This window comes from Notolepis coatsorum (genome assembly GCF_963971535.1).
Source record: "Notolepis coatsorum genome assembly, chromosome: 19".
Classification (NCBI taxonomy): domain Eukaryota; kingdom Metazoa; phylum Chordata; class Actinopteri; order Aulopiformes; family Paralepididae; genus Notolepis; species Notolepis coatsorum.
In genome coordinates this window covers 51,999,182-52,021,528 of record NC_140183.1, presented here as the reverse complement: position 1 = coordinate 52,021,528, position 22,347 = coordinate 51,999,182, and the positions used below count along the sequence as shown (strand labels likewise).

At 42.7% G+C, this 22,347-nt stretch overlaps 1 protein-coding gene across 5 annotated transcripts in view; it reads right to left on the bottom strand.

Moving 5' to 3' along the window:
• Positions 1 to 814: 814 nt before the first annotated feature.
• map7d1a (MAP7 domain containing 1a) overlaps positions 815 to 22,347 on the bottom strand; it is a 134,315-nt gene continuing 112,782 nt past the window's right edge. For all 5 annotated transcript variants that reach the window (XM_084336443.1, XM_084336444.1, XM_084336446.1 and 2 more), the window contains 5 exons: positions 13,863 to 13,913; positions 13,418 to 13,478; positions 4,430 to 4,514; positions 3,868 to 4,106; positions 815 to 2,128 (listed from right to left, as the gene is read on the bottom strand). In XM_084336443.1, the coding sequence (XP_084192569.1) occupies positions 2,118 to 2,128; positions 3,868 to 4,106; positions 4,430 to 4,514; positions 13,418 to 13,478; positions 13,863 to 13,913 (447 nt within the window). In that variant the 3' untranslated portion in view covers positions 815 to 2,117. The remainder of the gene's footprint in view (positions 2,129 to 3,867; positions 4,107 to 4,429; positions 4,515 to 13,417; positions 13,479 to 13,862; positions 13,914 to 22,347) is intronic.

Sequence of the window (22,347 nt, the reverse complement as noted above, 5' to 3'; positions counted from 1 at the left end):
GCAACCCCTCCCCACTGGGAAAAAAAAAAAAAAAAAAAGACTAAACAAAGTGCAGTACCACGTTGTCATCTTTTGCCCTAGAGGTTGCAGTTTGATGACATTTACAGATTCTACCTTTGATAGAACAGGGAGCAATCGTCGAGGTGAACATGAACCAAAGTAGTTAACTACCGAAAAAGCTACTGAGATTTGAATGCAGTTAAATTTATCACCCGACTAAATGTCATCAAACTAGTAACTGAACAACACGTAGTTAACTCCTCCCCAACACTGAATAAGTCATACAAATTAAATAAGTTAAGCGCGATGATCGGTGGAACATGCTTTCACGCTGTTGAAGGAGGGTGGACATAAATCACTGTTGTAATTGGGCCCAGCTGTCTAAGTGATGAACCGAAAAGGTTTCAGCACGGCTCCTGCTGGCTCACTGTCACCAGAACATGGGTCACAGTGGGGGGGGGGGAGATTGCATCTCGTCCCTCACAAGAGTCAATGTGACAGGAAGTCCAAACCCCCTCCCCGAGCTAGAAGTCTAAAGGCCACAAAAGTAAACATGACTCTTAACAGAGTACAGAGTTTCCCCCCAAATGTCCTACTTAGTCCAGTGAGTTATGCCTCATGTTTCATTTGTCTGCCTCTTCCAGACCGGAACAGAAATAAAGCAGGTTCAGCATCAACATCCTCTTCCCAACATGTGTATTCCGCTTTTCATTCAGGACACCCATACCCTTAAAGCGCTATAAACTATAAAGCGCCCTACAAATCAAATAATTATTATTATTATCATTACAAATAGAAGATGAGACCACCGACAAACTGGACAGTTTTTGTCTTTAATAAAGACTCAAACTCCCACTGACCCTCCAACACACATCAAAATATATTTATAGCATGTACACACACACACACACGCCAGCATTTTCAAATACATATGAGTCTGTGGAATCTCAATGAGAGTGACAGCTAACTGAATCATGCTAGCACATGGTTTAGAAAACAACTGCATGGAGAAATGGTCATTTAAAATTGTTTGGGGACCCCCCCCCCCCCCCCGAACTTAGATTACATTCTATTTCCAACCCTAATGCATGACTAGAGCTCTGATTTGACCCTTAAAGATTCACCGACAGAGTTCATCTGGAGTTCCTCCCCTGTAACATTGATCAACCTGACCCACACTCACTCATTATTACATCCAGTTCAGTGTACAATCAATCAAAACCGAGGAGGGTTACATATATACGTTTCAATAGAAAATGTGTTTACATGTACAGTGGCGATTCGGGCGAAACCTAACATCTCAAATACGATTTCATACCAATTAAGATTGTTTCATGTACTTTACAAAAGAAAACCTCACGCGCGGTGACTTTACAGCGACCAGGGTGTCATCGACGTGTAACAAAAAAAAAATAATAATAACTACTCCCGAGCAGAGCTACGCAAACGTCCGCTCCCCTTCATATACAACTGTATTCCACAGACCCCTCCTTCCTTTGTCCAACGCGCAAACGATCATTTACATTATTCACATAAAAACTGTAACAGGTCATTACACTTCTCTTCAAGTTAAATAACTAAACGTAATGACAACAAAAGAGCAAACTCACTTGTGCCCCCCGCCCCACCCCCGGCGTGTCATAATAACGATTACGCATAATTGTAGAATAGAGTATTTCTTTTTTGATCCTCTTTCGTTCAACTGTACTGTACAATGGATGCTACTGTTGAGTCTTAAGGTGCATGGAACTGGTGCCATGATGATCTTATATAAATGTTAACACTGACTTGTTATACAGTGGCAGGTGACAATGTCTCTCATCCCGTCTTGTGTCTTGTTGCTGATTGCGGAGTTGCCTCTTCTTCTTCGTTGTCTTTTTTTCCCTGACCCCTTTCTTCTTCTTCTTCTTCTTCTTCTTCTTCTTCTAAGGAAAGTTTCTTTTTTGTTTGGGGGAGGGGGAGGGGGTGGCTAGAAAGCAGTCAGTGATTGTTTGGCACAGGTTATGGGGCTGTGCTCCGTCGAGGAGGGCATCAGTCTCCCCCAATGCGAGCGTCGACCGGACAGGGGATGGTTTGGAAGAGGGCCTAAGGCTCGTCGTCCACCGCTGGCACGTCCCTCACAGGACCTCTGGGGAGGAGACAGAGGGGGCACAGGGGTGAGGGGGGTCAGGCGAGGTTACGTCAATCAATACAGACTCGTCGACCACCGAGTGAGAAGAACACAGGCAAAGTTGAATCCCGACACTTCTGAGCCGACACTTCTGAGCCGCAATGGAGGCCAACCTCGTTGACCCGAGATGACGTGGTGTGTGAACCCGTGACAATACTAAATGCAAAGGGTCACAAGGGGGTACGCACCCTTTTTTTTTTTTATTAGGAAAATTAATAGGCCAATGCATAAAACAACAGACGGCCTCAGACGCAGGGTGGAATCCTGTCTCCGTATTGACATTACAGATCATTCACTAGCTGCAGTGAGGAGAGTCCAAATCAACATCGTGAACCACAGTGTGATTGATGCAACACCCGTGTGGATGTGATTGACAGCACCACATGTGCGGGAGACGATTTTTTTTTTTGGTGCAGGGGGGGGGGGGGGGGGGGGGTTCCACACTCACGAGTATCACCATTCGAATTAGCCCTGGCGGTATGCGTCAGAATAAATTGCCCCCCACCGGCCACCCCCCCCAACCCCATCTAAGGAATTACATCGTAACATTCAGTCACGTCTCGATGCATTAATGTTGGGCCTGGTCGTAAAAGCCAAGCCAGGGTTCTAAATATCCACACATTAGACTGTGTGACTGAATGATGTGCAGCTGGAAATGCGTGGAATGACTAGAGATCAGAGTGGCGGGACAGAGCAAACTAAAATGTTGCTCAAAAGAGTCATTTTAACTGAGCCGGGTGAAAAGCTGCAAAGGCTGCTGCTCGTCTATTTACTTTGCCTGCAATTTACGACCGGCGGTCTGTCTGCAGGCTGGCAGGTGAAGGCTAAGCCTTGGCAAAGAGAGACAGGCGAGGGGGGGGGCAGGGGGGTGGATCAGTAACGCTGACGCTGGCGGGGGAGCACGAGTGGAGGGTGTGGGTACATACAGTAACTAGGAACGGGGTCCTGTTTCTATCCCCTGGCAGAGGCAGCACCTGTGGATAGGCCGGCCTCACCACCGCCACCGCCACGCCAAGAATCCCCACACTTGGCGTACGGCCAAGCGTGGCTGCGGCATGGAAGCTGTCATCAGGATCAAGATAGCACCCTCTCTTCCCCACTTCCCTCGTACTCCTTATTCCTCGTCCCCCTTTCGGGCCTTGCATGTGTGTTTTTTTGGGGGTTACCCTTCCCAGGCCCCTCCCGTCTCCCCTGGAGCAATCCCATACCCCTGGGTGGTGACCCGTATCTGAGAAGGGGTAGTAAAGCTACAGACTTCAGCTCGGTGGGCCGTGCCAAGGGCAACACCATCAACCCGTGGCGCCTCGCCTTGGGAATTTTATGGTGTACTGAGAACCCTGTTCCTAATGTGAAAAGTCAAATGCTCATTGCTCTTTGCTGTAAATAAACACAGGCCGTGTCTACGGCTAAAGAGGATGGTAAATGGAGTGGCAGATTTCTACGGCCAGAGGAGCAGAGGGCCAGTTGGTGAAATCAATGAGGTGATAAGGCAGTGAATAGTTGAGTTTGAGTAGACTGAATGCATATTTGGATGACACGCTAAAGACTTTGAGGGCTTGTAAGCATTTTAAAATAGGAGCGCTGATCTGAGACCAGATATGTCGCAGCGAGGTGTACACGGTGATGTGACCTGAGCTCTGATCCTAGGTCAGTACTCTTAGAAGTGTGATAAATATGTTTCTCTTTCTCGCTCTCACCTGCGACATGCTGAGGCTTCATTGGGCCTGCCTTCTTCGTGAACGGCTCCTCACTATCAAACGCCAGGATTGGCTCGGTGCCCATGTCGCTCTCGGACTTTTCCCGCCCTCCGTTGGTGCTGTTCCCGTGATTGGTTAGCTGGATGATCTCTTCAAAGTGGGCGGCGTCTCCACCCTTGGTGAGCAGGCCGTTCTCATGTGGTGCAGGCTGGACACCGTTGACCACATGGGCAGAGGGGCTAGGAGATGACAGATGAGGGGGTCGAGCTTAGTCTTAGGTCTGAAAGTGATTCATGATACTATGAGTCATTATGTCCAAGATCCAATTAAGACCCCCGGAAGCACATGTTCAAATCCAGAAGGTAAACATCTCACAGGGAGAAAACCTTCTTGTGGGTCTCCAGAGTGTTATTGTTTGTGGTTTGGAAAGGGAGACCGATCCCCTGTAGTCTTAATTACTAGGTAGGAACACTCCCAAGTTTCTGACTCGTGAGTTTTATACCGCCCACGGTGATCTTGTATCAACAGGGGTGTGAATCAGAGCAACTGTATATATTCTTACCTCTCTCTCACACCACTCTGCTGACCATTTCCTGTCTGTGCGTTGGACAGGCCGACTTCTGGTCTGGGCTGATAATCAGCAGATGCTGGAAGGAACAAAGAAATAATCCAGGGTCAAACACACAGATGCAGAAAGACAAGACACACATGCAGTAAGACAGACACACATTCAGTAAGACAGACACACATGCAGTAAGACAGACACACATTCAGTAAGACACACACACATTCAGTAAGACACACATTCAGTAAGACAGACACACATGCAGTAAGACAGATACACATTCAGTAAGACAGACACACATTCAGTAAGACAGATACACATTCAGTAAGACAGACACACATGCAGTAAGACAGACACACATGCAGTAAGACAGACACACATTAAGACAGACACACATGCAGTAAGACAGACACACATGCAGTAAGACAGACACACATGCACGCACATAGGTCTGGGCCAAATGAAAATAAATTAACATCACGAGAATCATTCAATTGTTATTTCCATATTGGAATTAAGACACTTCTCCACTCATGGAAAAAAAATCAAACTGTTGCTGTTGAGGAATAGTTAATGTTTTTAGTTTTATGATAATACTATTATTAATAGCACCACCATGATACCAGACGACTCAGAATGGCAAAAGTATTTGTCAAAATCGGATCAAGAGATACACTCATTTGAGCATTGAACGCTTGGTCTGATGGTGGCAGTGTGGCACTATAGGAAAGGTCATGGGGTCACCACCAAAATCAATAGGATTCCTCCTTCTGGGGTCATGCATGTGGACAGCAAATTTTAAAAGATTCAGATGAAAGCTGTTAGAGATACATTCATATGGAAATTGATCACTGGTACACCATTCCCTGCAATAGAGACTGTCCAGCACAAATGGTGTCTGAGGAAGGCAAACAGTATCATCAAGGACACCTCTCACCCCAACCACAAACTGTTTGCCCACCTCCCCTCTAGGAGGCACAACAAGAATCTCAGTCCCAGCCCCAGGACCAGCAGGCTCAGGAAGAGCTTCTTCCCCTCAGCTGTCACCTCGCTGAACCCTGTCTTACTGCACGAAGACCCGACCCCTCCATACCCCACTCAACCTACTCCAGAACTCTGTTAAACTCTGAACTCTGTTGCCATACTCAACCTATACTTATCTACTGCCTACACTGTCTTACACACTGCATTCATACCTAGCAGCAGGGTTAAACTAGGTGCTCTAGTACACTGTACTAGACAACAAACAAGTACACTGATTTGCGTTATGCCATGATGAAGACCAGCTGGTTGAAAAATGTTGGCTTTCTAAAATGATGTAGCCGTGCCACATAAAGGCTTTTTAACTTGTTTTCTCCCTGCAATACTTTAGAGTAGCTGGGATCCCACATCTTGTTCCTGTACTCATACCTACTTTCATTATACCACTGTATCCAACCTATAGTCTATCCATGACACTTTATAATAACAATGTACAATAACACGGTACACACTGAATAATCACATTTATCTACATCTGTATTTATATGCTTATCTACTCACTTAAAATACTGGCTAGACTGGTTTATTATCAGTGTATTCATACTCATACCACATTTAATAATACTGTACATACATTAGCATAGCATATTTACACTGCATATATACTGCAAGGCACTTCACTGCTCCCTAGTTTACATGTTGTCTCTGTACTTGTGCAATGACAATACATTTAATCTAATGTAATCTGATGGTAGTGCAAGAAGAAAGGTCATGGGGTCACCAAAATCAACAGTGTGTATCATATGGGGTGTCGAATGTGCACCTCAAATTTGAGAAGATTTGAAAAAAAGCGATTTGAGTTATGGTGTTCGCCATAGAGTAGAATATGAATGTTTGGCCTGATGGTGGTGCTAGAGGAAAGGTCATGGGTTGACAACATGAAAAGGAGTCTTCCTGTTTAAAATGTGAAAATATTAGAACAAAAAGGTATTCAAAATACACTCATTTGAACATTTTAATTTGGTCTAAGCTAGAAGAAGGGTCAAATGAAAATGAAAGCTATTTGAGCTATCGCGTTAAACAGCAAAAGTCTGCAGTGGCAGTCGGGACAAATCCAAAATATCCCCTACACTGTCGTCTGGGGATATAATTATACAGAGAATACATTGTAAATTACATAAGAGGTTAAACATGTATGTATGTACAGTTCATTCCACAGTGACTAACACCATTTTGCCAGTGATGTTCTTTTTAACCTCTTAAGCTGCAAGCTTTTGAGGACGATTTGCCCACCGGCACTTTGGCCTCTAGTGGCTTGGGTGTGCATATTTTTTTATACAATATATATATATATATATATCGAATTAAAGCCCCATTTGTTGCCTGTCGATTGTCACCTCAAATACGTTCATCCGTATTTAAGGCTTGCGCAAAGTACACGATATTGTGCAAATACTACTCCTGACTCTTGGGGTTCTAGTTCCGTCAATCATTTGGCGATCTCAAAAATTATTAGACAGGGTTGTAGCCAATGAGTGTGGCTTTCCAATGATACCCCACCTGGGGATGTACGAATCAGAGATCTAGGTGAAAAACTCACCAGCGAAAACAGGAAGAGAAAAACCGCAGAATGAATTGAAGTCTATGAGAAAACTGAGCTTTTCTTTTGTACATAGTTGACCAAAATCACTCGTAATCACTCATTTCTGAACGGATCTTTATGAAATATGGACATGTACTACATAATGCTTCAGGCTATGGATCTTTAAGCCATACGAATTTCTGGGGAAATACTACTCCTGGACTACTAACTACAGAAAAACTTGAGTAACAAGTTTTTCTACAACTCAAGTTCAGACCTATGTTACTCTATTTCATTAGCACTAAAAGTGATCTTTCTTTATTGGATCATAAACTTCAGAATGTTATCTTTGAAAAGAGACCAGGCTTATGCATGTGCTATAAGTATAAAGTATAGTATTTTGGTTTGCAAAAAAGGTATGCAGTCCTCAAAACGAAAACAAAAATGGCCACTTTTCTGCCTGCATGTTAAGACAGCCCACCCCGCGAAGTGGAGTGACACAGACAACTCAACATGCAGGAGGGTGAAAATGACTGTTTATATCGCTCGTCGTCTTTCCCTGTGGTTCAGATCCTCTTCCTCCTCCTCCTCTTGGAGAGGTTGAGGACCGAGCTGTGGTCGAGGCTGAGGCTTGTCCACACCCTTGATTGGAGAGGGGGAGGAACGCCCTGCCAGTCACCCTCTGCACCTCCGACCACATCAGTGGGCTGGCTAATGGCTTCCATGATGCTGGGGGAGCCTGCCACAAACACCATCTTCCCAGACCACACTGCTCCGTATGGACCCTTTCTTATATATTTTTTTCTCATCATAATTTTCTTTTATAATAAAACACAAGATACTTGTGCCCTAAGGATACATGCTCAATGAAGAAACCCGATCCCCTTACCAAACATCTACATTATGCTAATCACTGTGGTCAAATAAAAAGGTCATATGGGGGGTGGTGGTAGGATATGAACCCGGTTTAGGGTAAGGGGTGTAGGCAGGGCCGCCTCAGGGGGTGTGCGAGCAGTGCGGTCGCACAGGGCCTCGCGGGAAGGGGGGCCTCGCAACAAAAAATATATATATTTTTTTTATTTATTATTTTTTTTATTTAATTTTAATTTTTAATTTTATTTAAATTTTTATTTTTTGCGAGGGCCCCCTTCCCGCGAGGCCCTTTTTCATCACAGACCTAAAATCTAGTTTTGCTTATATATTTCACATTAGACACGTTCCTGGCTCTGAGGCTCTGCAGGCAGCAGAATTGGTTTCAATGAGGGGAGGGGTTACAGCCAGGTAAGGTAGCGTCTGTTGAGTTCATTGTGTGTGTCTGTGTGCGTGCCGGGGGGGGGGGGGGCATGAACCGACTCATTGCCAGACGTGAGCGATTCGACTCACGCTCACGGCAATGAATCGGCTCTTATGAACGAGTCGCTCATGACCGACCCATCACTAGCGTCTGACTATTTCGCGCGTGCAGCATTGGAGCCTAGGTTATGCCAGCCAAGATGAAGAAGACATCGTTCGGCAGATGGACTGAAGATGAAAGTTGTTGCATGTTAGACAGTTCAGTCAGGCTAGCCATCCCGGCTAAAGACAGGGACAGCTAGTTAGCTTTAGCTACGTTATAATATTAAGTGTGGTTCATTCGGGATATAGCCATGATGATGTCGGCTAGTAGCTAGCTTAGCTAAAGGCCAACTAGCGTTAGCTAACCTAGAGACCGCGCATGCAGCATTGTTATGCCAAGATGAAGAGGATGGTCGTTCGGCAGATGAACTTAGTCAACTCCACGCGGTTGTCTCCATCCTCTTGGACGTTTGGTGAGTTTTTAATGCACTCTGTTCTATTCCCACCGTGGATATCTCTCTCTCTCTCTCTCTCTCTCTGGAGCCAAACTGGCCGACTAGCTGTTGTAGTACTAGTAGCTAACGGTGTGTGGCCTGGTGTCAGCACCTGTATTGCTTTTCTCATGTTGTACAGTTTTTCAGTGGTAGCCGCATAGCTTGCTTCTGCGTTAGCTAATGGTTAGCGATAGCCAACCAGGGGGCCTCGCGTTTAAATCTCGCACAGGGCCTCGCATTTCTCCCAGGCGGCCCTGGGTGTAGGGGTAGGGAATAGGATATGAACCCAGGAGGATGGTTAAAATGTGAGCTCCAGGGCCCTCATTTATCAATGGTGCGTACGCACAGATATGTGCGTAAACCGTGTGTACGATAATTTCTAAGCAAAGTGTGGGACTTATCAATTTGAACGTGTGCTTGAGATTGTGCTCAAAGACCGTGCGTTCATGGCACCAAGCGGTAGAATAAGAAAACTGCAACACGGAAATAAGCTTTCGTGCATTAGTTTCAACACTGCCGTGTTCGGTATGACCCATAATTCATTATAGTTAATTGTAAAATAGCAACATTAGTGTAATTATTGTCAAACCCTATAAATAGCATTTGGAATAGGTTTTTCCGAATTAATGCATCATGGTTTATCGTTGCATTTGGCTGATAAGTCATTGCCGGTAGCCGGGAGGAACGCACGACCCAGGCCTAATTTTATTTAATTAAATTGTAATGTTATTACTGGGGTATCTGTAATTAAAATATCACTTAAATGCAGGGGATTGGGGCTATCTACTGAAGCCATGGCTGATGACTCCTCTGATCAACCCCAACAGGAGCGCATCTACACTGGGCGCACAAGAGTCACCGACCGTGGAGCGTGCAATTTGCCTGCTGAAGGGTCGATGGCTCTGTCTGTCTGGCACAGGGGGCACACTGCAGTACCGGCCTGAAAAGGTTTGCCACATCGTCATAGCTTGCAGTGTGCTCCATAATCTGGCCATCAGAAATGGCATCCCGTTGCTGGAACCCCCAAGACCTGCCGCATGTCAGACGTGGAATAGCCACCTCCAAAACGCAGCAGCAATAGAGACAAGAGCTAGGATCATAGAGCAGTTTTATGTAAATCTACCCATGCAAGGTATTCAGGGATTAAAGCAAAAAATTATCTCCCGACTGAACTTTTTTCAGGCCAATTCTTATTTTAACCTCCACTGTATATTTTTTATTTAATAGTGCTGGCGTTTTAAGGGAACTAGATTATTTTGAACATCTTTTCTATTGCCAGTTTGCTTTTACGTAATATCAATGCTGTTTTCAAGTCATTAAATAAAACTGATAAAACCCTTTTTGCAAGGGTTGACTAACTTGACTGACTGTCATACAAATAATCAACCATCTACATACTGTAACTTTTCGGTGCACGTTTTTGTGCACATCATTGGACTTTTTTGGCGCTGATGGCCCTTCAGCGCCAGTGCTTTATCCAATGTATGATAGGACTTACTGGCGAGTGCTTAAAATATATGAAATATAATAGCAATAGATCTAAATAACACGTTGATCGTCAGTGAGTTGCTTCCAGTCAACATGCACAAAACAGATAATTTTTTCATACATACATTTCCGTTTTATACCGTGATGAATATGAATATATTTCTAGAGCGTTCCGTCTAATCTCAATAAACTCCAGCAAATCGAGCTTCAATGTATTTCCTTAGAAAATCGTGCCATTTGTCGCTTGATTTATGAATAGTTTTCAAATAAACGCTAGATTATCGATATTATATATGTCATCATGCACGAACAGATAATTTTTTCATACATTTCCGTTTTATACCGTGATGAATATGAATATATTTCTAGAGCGTTCCGTCTAATCTCAATAAACTCCAGCAAATCGAGCTTCAATGTATTTCCTTAGAAAATCGTGCCATTTGTCGCTTGATTTATGAATCGTTTTCAAATAAACGCTAGATTATCGATATTATATGTGTCATCATGCACGAACAGAAGCGGCGTCTGAAAAATCGCTTCTCCGTACTTTGGTCGGCGCGAACCTCACACACACGCTCCGATGGCGGTGAAAGAAACATCAGATTAACCCAAGATTCGTAACATAAAGTCCTTACCTCACATCTGATGTAGTGCAAAAAGATTAATCCAATTCCTGATCGCCATTCCAAATATTGATCGCGTTTATTGATCCAACGTTATATGTCCAAAACACATAATCCACGCTGCTCTGAGTGTCCCCAGTCCATCTGTTATAACAATACTGCATGCCCGAGACGTAAAACCTGGACCGGACTTCTTAGATCGATGGACAGCTCCAGCCAGAGCGATTCCAATGATGTGCAATACCATCCGGGAGGCGTTAGGCGGCGGTATTTGCCCTTTGCGAGCTCAGACCCATTCCCAATGATAACATCAGGCTGGATGGATGAAACATTTATGGATATAGCTAATAAAAAAATAACGATTAAAACCCGGATTTTCTCGGGTTTAGCGCCCAGAGAATGGCGAGTTAACCCGACTTTTCTCGGGTCTGGGCCCGAATGTGTTAATCCCTGGGTATTAATCAAACTTTAAAAGAACGAAACGAAAAAAGGCATTCATATTCCAGCATGGTTATAAATGACACCAACGGCAAACAGTGGTTAACGGTCTTTATTAGTATTTTGCGCTGCCCAGGCAGCAATGGTCTTTAGGGATTCGTTGATATCCGCCATCACCGCATACAAGTTAGACCTCCGTGATCAATCTCGCTCTCAGTGAAGTTTCTCATATACTGTAGTTCGCTCGGCTTAGTCCATTATTTCACATTCAATGGGGGTGTTTCATTACCATATATGGTTAATTAGGGGCGGTTCTATATGCAAATGCTTACAATCAAGTACGAGCATAGACGGTCCTGATTTCTGTGCGTAGAGACATTCTAAATTCCGTGCTTAGGAACGAAAATAGAACACTTTCTACGCATTATTGATAAATGAGGGCCCAGGTATTGACAATGCCGATGATACATACCCAATCACATGGCCCCCCAATGGCCACCACAACCCAACGTGTAGATAGATAGGCAGCGAGAGCATAATAGATATTGAGCCAGTAATGGTAAACAGTATTGACGGCGTGAGAAGATGGCAAGGGGTACGATGTGTCTTTTAGCGGGTGTGTGGTGTCGTACCAATTCCAGTGTCACACACAGTATTCATGTTTCGCTGCAGGCTGTGTTGGAGCTGGCATGAGCAGCACGCTTTCCCTCTCCAGCTTCTCGGGGCTTTGGACAACAAACCGAGCACACATGGCTCCTATTGTATAGTGGTGAAGCAGTAACAAGACAAAAGCAACTGCAGCTGGACAGGATATGAGGGGGCTAGATGTGATCTAATAACCCTTTTTCTTATACAATGCTCCGATGTGGATACGACTCCCAATGGGAACCGACAGAAGTGCAACGCATTTCACGAGGTTCCGCTCTATCGTAAAGCTGATGAGGTGAAGCTACCACGGCAGTGGAAAGTGGAGGAAGAGTGCAAGGCTTTATATGTCAAGGGAAAAGGAGGGATTGAGGTGCGAGAAGCTCGATCGCTATCGGAATGGTTCAGTCTGATACACGGCACTGTCGCCTCACAGCAAGAAGGTCCAGGTTTGGATTCCCGCTTGGGGACGAGGTTGCCGGGTTGCCAGATACCAAGGTGGGGTATCTCCCGGCCTTTCTGTGTGGAGTTTGCATGTTCTCCCCATGCTCGCAAGGGTTTTCCCCCCAAAAAGAGATGAACCCAATGGAAAAACATGCAGAACAGATCGCTAACAAAGATGGACGTCTGCTCCCGGCTGCCCTTGGACGACGGGATGGGTCAAGCGCAGAGAGGCATTTTAAATAATAAAGACTGCTTCTACACTGGTCAAAATCAATGAAATAGCATGGATTAGCTGATTAAGACAGATTTTTTTATTAGATTTTTTTCCCCTTCCTGGTCGTTGCGCGCATTTGCCCCCCACTTGCCGGTCTAGGGAGCCCTGAAGTCTATCAGATGCTTCCTCCGATACATAGGAGACAGCCAGCAGCCTCTTTTCACCTGACAGCGAGGACTCTCACTGGGGAAGTGTAACGCGTGGGAGGATCACACTACCTTCCCCAGTTCCCTCCCTCGCTGTGCAAGCGCCCTGACCGGCCTGTAGGAGTCGCTGTTTACAACGACCAGGACCCACCGGCTTTCCACCCGCTGACACTGTCAATTGTGTCAGTATGGATGACCGACCAAGCCGGAGGTACCGCGGCAGCCGGATTCGATCCCACTGTCTCTGCGGTGGTAGATAGACGCTTAGTCCGCTGCGCTACTCGGCCACCCTGATTAAGACAGATTCTGTAGTGACCACTCTGGCGCGGTATTGAAATGCAATCCATAAAAAACAACTGACAATGAACGCACACCCAGTGTTTTAAGATCTGTGCCAGATATAGCATTAATGGGAAATCAATTAGGCAAATCACAAACAAAGGATTCATTGAGATTAAGGGGTTGTAGTGGTGAACGATTTCTCTGTAACACACTTGTGATGTACAGAGAGGGTGCTGCCGGTTTGCCTGCTCACCTGTGCTGCTCTCTCCCTCTTTGCCATTGACTTGGACAGGCGGGGAGGACTTGGTCTCTTTCTGTGGAGAGGGAGAGGATGTGCCGTTACTCTTAATGGTCATTCAAAAAAGCAGAGATTATGGGGGTAAAAAATAAACAATGCATTGATATGAAGGTGGACGTCCGACGGTATCAGACTATAAAAAAAACAATTCTATTCAATGAATAGAAATCAATCAAAATGAATGTGCGTGTTTTTCTTTTTCATGACTTTATCAACATAATACTATTATCTTGGTCTAATGTTTTAATAGCATATGTAAGAATTGTAACAGCATGTAAGAATTGTGCAACCATTACACCTTTAAAAAAGGCTTTTTATAAGGCATTGAATCTTGAGTAATCACTGAGTCATTGTTGGACTGAATCATTTGGGCCCCTAGCCATGGTGAGATGTTCTGTACCTTGTCCGCTCCATCTGTCTTGCGTGTCCTCTTCATTATCTCATCCAGACGCTGAGAAGAGAAAGCAAGTAAAACATATAAAAGGTCAGGAGAAATGTGAAAGAGAACAGTTATCTAGGCCTGGTTAGAGGTCTCTCAGCCGGGTCTCGATATGCAGGAACCGAGACATGGAACTCCTTACTAGCAGTGATGTACCTGAACGTGTTCAATGAACGATCGGTCATGAACTTGTTCATATTTTGGGCAAAACGTGAACTGAACGTACTGTATTTCCGCTAGATGAACGTAATTGTGAACGAGTTCATTCTCTCACTCACACAGTCGGTGTGTGTTGCGAGCGGAGAGACTCGTTAACACATGCAGCGCCGGAAACGCTTTCCAGCGTTATTGCCCTCCATGCATTGTCTGCCAAGATCGCTGTACAGCGTTTTTGAGATCAATATTTAATTTTTTCGCCATGGCATCCATAATTCATCCAGCCAACCCCCGATGCCCTAGCTGGACCCTAGATCAAAAGTCAAAGTCAAAGATTTTTATTGCCATGTATGGACAAATCCCCATTGGAATACGGGTACATGAGCAAACACTGTGTAAACAGTACAGGAAAAATATGTAAAAACACAGAGTATAAAAAGGACAAATGCTAAAATTGATATCGAACATCCCCTAAAAGTGCATATCATAGTTAAAACAGCGCTTCCACAAACCTGACTAATAAAACTAATAAAAACACAGAAACAAAATAGGATAAAATACAAAACTAGCCTTCAGGCTGCGCACAGCACTGGGGAAAAAGCTCTTTGTAAACCAAGAGGTAGAGCATGTGATAGAGCGGTAACGTCTGCCCGAGGGGAGGGGGACAAAGAGGCCTGCGGCTGGGTGACCAGAGGGGTCGTTGATAATGCCAGAGGCACGGGAAAGCAGCCTGGCACCATAGATCTCTTCTAGAGCTGGCAGGCTAAACCCGATTGTCTTGCGTGCAAGACGCACAATTCTATTCAGAGATTTCTTCTCCTGGTCTGTGATGTTACCAAACCATATTGTACAGGAGGAAGTAAGAACGCTCTCGATCACACAGCGATAGAAGTTGTGTAGAATCACCGTTATTTGTGAACTCTTTCAGTTTCCTGAGAAAGAAAAGACGTTGCTGGGACTTTTTAACAATGGTTCTGGTATTGGAGTGTCAGCTCAGGTCATTTGAAATAGTGACCCAGAGAAATTTAAAACTGCTCACCATCTCCACCTCTGAGCCATTTATGGTAATGGGAGATGGGATACCTTGCTATGTCTAAAATCGATGACTAGCTCCTTCGTTTTGGAAGCATTCACGGTGAGGTTATTGGTCTCACTCCACCTAACTAGGTTCTGTACCTCTGATCTATAAAATGACTCGTCGTTTGAGTTTATACGCCCAATGACCGTGGTATCATCAGCATACTTTACTATCAGATTGTTATCATAGGAAGCAGGACTCATGAGTGCAGAGAGAGAACAGTAAAGGGCTTAGAATGCAGCCTTGTGAAGAACCAGTACTTAAAACAAGTTCATCAGACATATTGTTTCCAATCCTGACTCTTTGAGGTCTCAAAATTAAAAAGCTAAGAATCCATTCACAGATGGCGTCGCATAGACCCAGAAGTTTGTGGATCAGATTAGATGGAATAAGCATATTAAAAGCAGAGCTATAATCGATAAAAAGCATTCTAACATAGGAGTTTTTCTTATCTAAGTGTTCATACACAGGATTAAGAGCTAAGGAAATAGCATCATCTACTGATCTATTTTTCTTGTAGGCGAACTGCCAGGGATCAAGACAGGTAGGAATCTGACCTTTTATATAATTCAGCACTAGCCGCTCTAAACATTTCATTAAAACTGAGGTTAAAGCAATAGGTCTGTAATCATTAAGACAAGTCACAGGTGATTTCTTGGGAACCGGAATGATAGTAGATTCCTTGAAGCTCCTTGGAACAAGGCGGCGCTCCAGTGACATATTAAAAAGGTCTGTGAGCACAGGGGCAGTGTTTCAGCATCTTTAGTCCAACATTGAGTGGAGCGTACCGTCGGTTTGATTTGTCTAGTATATGACGGTAGAAGAAGAATCGATTGATGATCGGATTTACCAAAAGCTGGCCTTGGGAGAGACCTGTAAGCAGCTTTTATGTTGCTATAGCAATGATCCAGGATTTTGTTTCCTCTTGTAGGGTGTTTTACATGCTGATGGTAATTTGGCAGAACCGATTTAAGAGAACAATGATTAAAATCACCAGCTGCAATAAACACAGCCTCCAGATGGGAGATCTCATATTTATGTATAATGTCAGCCAGTTCATTGAGAGCAGTCGCGGCGTCAGCCCGAGGGTGTATATAAACAGCAATAAGAAAGATAGCTGGGAATTCTCTAGGGAGATAAAAGGGGCGACATTTAATGACTAGGCATTCAAGATTAGTATTGCAGGTCTTGTTCATGACCGTAGTATCGGTACACCACTTTTCATTCACAAGAAGACACACCTAGAGCCATATGAAATCCGTTTTATTTTTTTCCAAATTCCATTTTATTTTTTTCCCAATTCCGTTTTTTCCATTTTAATATTTCAGAATTCTGTATTTTGCTTTGTACGCTCATTTTACCATCAGAAATAGTGTCTAATAAGTGGGAATGAATAAATGTCCACAATTTAATAAGATATAACAGTCCATTTAATAGGGCCGTCTTAAATACTTTGAAGCTTCGTTCGATGGGCATGGGATTCGAATATGAAAAAAAAAATTGATTATTAAAAAAAAAAAAAAAAAATTATATATATTTTTGCAAAATCAACTCTGCCTCTCTTTGTTAACTACAACAAGCAATGCTGTTTGTTATTTAAGATGAGGTCGGACTCGGCACTGACAGATTTGTGTTCATTGTGCTGCTTTTATAAAGCCTCAAATGACGGCTTACAATATTTCATGAAAGCAAAGTGTTTTGTTTGTCTAAGATTTTAAAAGGTTTAAACTTTACAGCACTGACAAAGTTGAACAAAGTGCTGTACAAGTCCCACAACATAAAAAAAAAAAAGTTAAAAAATTTTTTTTTTATAGTGGATTCCATTTTTATTGCTCAATTCCGCGATTCCGTCCGCGATTCCGTGATCGCGGATTCCATATGGCTCTAGACACACCCCTCCTCCTTTGGTTTTGCCGGTGCATTCCTTCAGTCGGTCTGAGCGAAACACAGCGAAAACCGGCGGCTGGAAGGCTGAGTCTGGTGTGTTGTTGTCTAGCCACGTCTCCGTGAGACAGTACGCGGAGCAGTCTCTTGCCTCCCGCTGGAATTGAATCCGGCTCATCAGTTCATCGGTTTTGTTTGACAAGGACTGCATGTTCGCCAGGTAGATGGAAGGCAGTGGAGGCTTGAAAGGGCGCTCGCGGAGTTTGACAAGCACCCCGCCTCGCCTGCCCCGGTGTCTGCGTCTTTGACGGCTCCCGTCACCTGCCGAGGGACATGCATCATCGGAACATCGTCGCGGATCCGGAGAAGTAATTCTCTGTTGTATCGAACAGTAGTAGATGTCCCGGACACGTACACATTTAGAACGATAAACAAACAAAACAAACATAGGAGAGCTCTAGTCACGTCGCCATACAACGGCGCCATCTTGTCAGCTGTCAGGCTATTGCAATGCGACTGCAATGGCTCAATACCGCCGCCTGGTGGATGGTCGGGCGAGTTACACTCTCGCAAAAACCGGAAGTGTCATCTGTGCATCGATGAAATTCCTCCTGCAGTCACATCTCGCTACGGGACTCCTGACAGACACTATAGTACATAATGGATTGCTTTCTAAACTTAATAATAGATATGATTTCGGCGTTTATTGCGCCATACAAACCAGAAATGGACCTAGGCGATCGGCGTCGAATAATTGGGATCTTTCACCGCCAGTCTCATTGGCCCACGGTAAGAGGAATATAATGTTATTTTCAGCCCGATTTCAGTGCGTTTCCTTGTTTGTAATCAGTCTGATCAATATATCACCCATACTACATAAAGCCGTTACTGATGATCAAGGAATTATAAACAACCCCCCCCCCCTCCACGCATGATGAAGCATAATGTATACCGATCATATACATTTGAATTTTTTAATATAGCGTGTATGGGAAAGAAACGGCAATCAATAATCTATCATATGCGTTTGGGCCTATAACTAGCGTTTTTGGAATTACAGCAGAAAAGATTAAAAACATACTTATATTCTAGAAGGTATTAACACAACAATGTATGAATGAAAAAGTATAACGTTCCCACATCCTGAACGATAGATAATCGATGTTGAATGGGCCATAGTAATGTCAATATAGCAATACAATTTAAAAAGTTATAGCCCTGCAAAGAAGGTAAACATCTCCATAGGCTTTTAACGGTGGCAGAGAGGGGTATGAGATGGGCACAATGCCCGGCGGTCAATGTGTTAAGTGTGACGCGGGCCCCACCTTCAAGGCAATGGTAGGGGAAACACTGATAAATAATCACAGTGTGATGGAAATGCCAGTATCCTGATTGCTGTCTGTGGTTCTATATGGGTTGTGGCAATAATTTTGACAAATAATGTTTTGAAAAAAGAACTATAAACTAGTTAATTTTTTAAACCATGAACTTTAGTTAAAAAAAATTTATTATGAACTATGAACTGAACTAGTTCATTTAAAAATGTGTGAATGTGAACTGAACTAGTTCATATAGAAAGTGAACTTTCCCAACACTGCCTACTAGCTACTTCCGTCAGCAGCACTGGAAAAATAAGCAGACAAGGGACTCTAGGAAATCAATGGAGTGAAACGTAAAATAGCTTATACCAGTAAAAGTTTGATTGATTGATCACAACAGATTTGTTGTGTTTCGGGTCTTAGTGAGATAGACATGTTAAACTTGGAATGTTATTCAGCAGATCTTCTTTTTTTTTTTTTATATATATATTTTTTGAGTGTTTATCACTTTATTCTACTGGGCAGTCCAGTAGAGAGAGAGAGAGGTGAAACGGGAGACAGAGTGGGGGGAAGACATTCGACAAATAACGACGGGTTCGGGAATCGAACCCGGGTCGGCCGTGCCGCGACTCGCCACTGGGGCGCCCAGCAGATCTTCTTTTAAAGACATTTCCGTTATATTTTTGGTGCATAGTGATGACGTATATCACTCTTTCAGACGATTTACAAAAACAAGGGTAAACTAGGCTAGTTTTTTTACTAGGGCTGGGACTTTATCGCATTAATTTTGATTAATTAACTACAGAAAGAATTAAAAGTAAAAAAAAATTGATGCATTTAATCGCATGATGATTTTTCTTTATTGTGTAAGAATGTTACCTTTCAAAGGAGAGCAGACTCATGCATGTGCTATAAGTATAATACATCGCAAATAACTTTTTTTCTTAGTCTGGTATGTTCATAAAAAAAATTAAATAAGAGAAATTGAGATCAATCAAACGTTTTTTTTCCCAATGGTCAACTGTTATGGAATGTACTTGAAACTACTGCGTTTAACTTTTACCTCGAAAGTGCTTGAGTTTACAAAAGGTCCTTTGCGCTATACCGTAAATCCTCAAATAGAGGAGGGGCCTCTTATAATGGGGGGGGGGGTGTTGATGCATTTAGACAAACACAGGTCGGTCTCTAATATAAGGTCGCAAAAAAAAGTTTTTTTTTTATTTTTCGTGCCGTGATATAGAATGAGATAAACTCTTGCCAATGGAAATCAAGTGCTGCCTCCCGCTACACTGACTACCGTACATTAACGTTTCCCTCTGGTTAGCTTTAGCGCTAGCCGCTAGCTAACGTTGTCATAATATCTGGTAGATCTGTGGTGTCAGCTGGATGACGTTGACTTCGTTTGCAAACGTTAACGTTCGCTATCTATATGGCATTGGCAGACGAGGCTGGCGTTGTCCAGTTGACACATTACAGACCATGATGCTATGATAACATTAGTAGCTAAAGCTACTTTCTTTTCTTTTCTTTTTTTTCTTTTCTTTTTAAAGGTATGGTGAAATTGATGTTTTAGTAACACTGATGAGCATTCTAAAAGCAATTCTTAAAAATATTCAATTTTAAAAACAATCTTAAATTGTATTTAACACTGTATTTTGTAATTTGTTTTGTTTTTTTGTTTTCTGTTTCTTTGCTTGCATGTAATTTTAGCCATCTTAATTGTTAGTTTCATTGTGTATTGTATATAGAGTACTGGCTTTTAATAATTAGTAACATTGATGAGCATTCTAAAAGCAATTCTAAAAAATACTCAATTTTAAAAACAATCTTAAATTGTATTCAACACTGTATTTTGTATTTTGTGTTGTTTTGTTTTTTTTGTTTTCCGTTTCTTTGCTTGCATGTAATTTTAGCCATCTTAATTGTTAGTTTTATTGTGTATTGTATGTTGAGTACTGGCTTTTAATAATTCTGTTTTGCAATAATTGTTTTGTATGTTTTTTTGTGTGGACCCCAGGAAGATTAGCTGGTTGCCATGGCACCAGCTAATGGGGATCCGTAATAAAATCAAATCAAATGTAAACAACTCGATTCAACTGAGGAAGTCGAGAAGGTACCACACGCTAAACCGTCCCCGGACCACACAACCTAGTATAGACAGTTCCAACTTCAGTGTGTGAATTACGTTAATCCCACAATTACTCAACTGCACTCAATATTTAAATACCAATGCTAGTCTAAATAAATGTAGACAGACAATGTACGTATTAAAAAATAAAAATAATACTAATACTAATACTAATACTAATACTAATACTAATACTAATACTAATAATAATAATAATAATGCAATAAAAGTCTGAAAATGAAGGGATTATGTCCATGAGTGTCATTTTTAGAAAGTAAGGCCTGCCTCTTATATAAGCCTCTCTAAAAAAGGCCTGGTGCTCTTTACAGCTGAGGTAAATAGAAGACTTGTCTTATATTTGAGGATTTACGGTATATATATTATTCCTAAAATTGCTGCACTTTGTTAAAGATTGCATTGATCTGTTGGTCTGTGTAGTGGTTAATACAGGATGTTGCTGCTTAAACGTATGTATCATGTATATTCATTGATTCAGTCGTATACCAAAATTCATTTTAATTGAATTTTTTTGCTTTTCGCATCAAATATTGATTAATTAAATGTGATTAATTTCGATTAATTAACTATAAAGTCTCGAATTAATTCGATTAACATTTTTAATAGAGTCCCACCACTAGTTTTTACATCAAATTAGGAATGGTAAATGGGCATTTATATAGCGCTTTCATCCAAAACGCTTTACAATTTGTTCCCGACATTCACCCATTCACTCACCCATTGACACACCGACAGAAGAGGCAATCATGCAAGGTGCCAACCTGCTTATCAGGAGCAATTGGGGGTTAAGTGTCTTGCTCAAGGAGGAGCGGGAATCGAACTGGGAACCTTCCACTGTTGCCACTGAGAAAATATTTTATTCAAAATAGAAATTGACATGCCTGATAATTAAGCAGTTGATTGCTATTCAGTACAAGTCAGTTTCACTAATGACGTAAATAATGTGCATTGAGTTCTCAGTGAGGACATCACCTCCCATTCATTTTCCACCCCGTCTTCCCTCTTCCTATCCAGCCTCTTTGCCCAGGTTATCGGAGGTCCAAACCCAGCCTGGCTCTCTAATCATCTAGTCTTGAATCCTAAACCACTAAACGCTTGCCTGCGAGAAGTTGTTGCAGATGGTGACATTTAAAAGGCAGAAGAGACCAGCAACCATGAAGGGCCAAATACGATGCACCCTTGAAGACTACCCATCAACAAACCATAGATCCATTATTTTCCGTTTTCCCAAGTGTGGTTTAAATAAAGACGGATTTCTCGACTGAATCCCATTAGCTGTGACCATTTCAAAGCCTCACCATACTCATAATGGCTTGCAGCTCACGGATTCCATTCATAACATAAAATTATGTTTTCACATCTCTTGAATTTATTACACTGAGAAACGCTGTGTGCTTGGGAGTGGAAGCAGTGCGTCTGGCAGGAGAACTAGACTAAACTGTCCCCTGGCTTAGGCCTGTTAATAATCCTTAGATACCACTTCTGCCTGCAGGTGGAACAATGGGGTTACAATGCTACGTTGTTAAACTATAGGACCGCCTTGTGACTAATATAGCTGGAAAGAAACACAGAGGGAGACCACAAAGAATATTCTAGCAGAGAGAGAGAGAAGGAGAGAGAGAGAGCGAGCAGTATTTTCCACTTCAGATAAATCCACTCTGAAATGCATCTAAACTGTTAAGAAACTGTCAGCTGTTGATGTTCCAAGTAACACATATCAGTAATTATTTTCTGATTAAATATTGTAATAGACCTTTTTTTTCTTTGCCAAGTCTACCTCTACTCCAGTTAGTGACAGATGTGGCAACATAACATGTTTCAGGGTGGATCTTTCCTTTTAATGAAGGAAGCCCGGTGGTATTC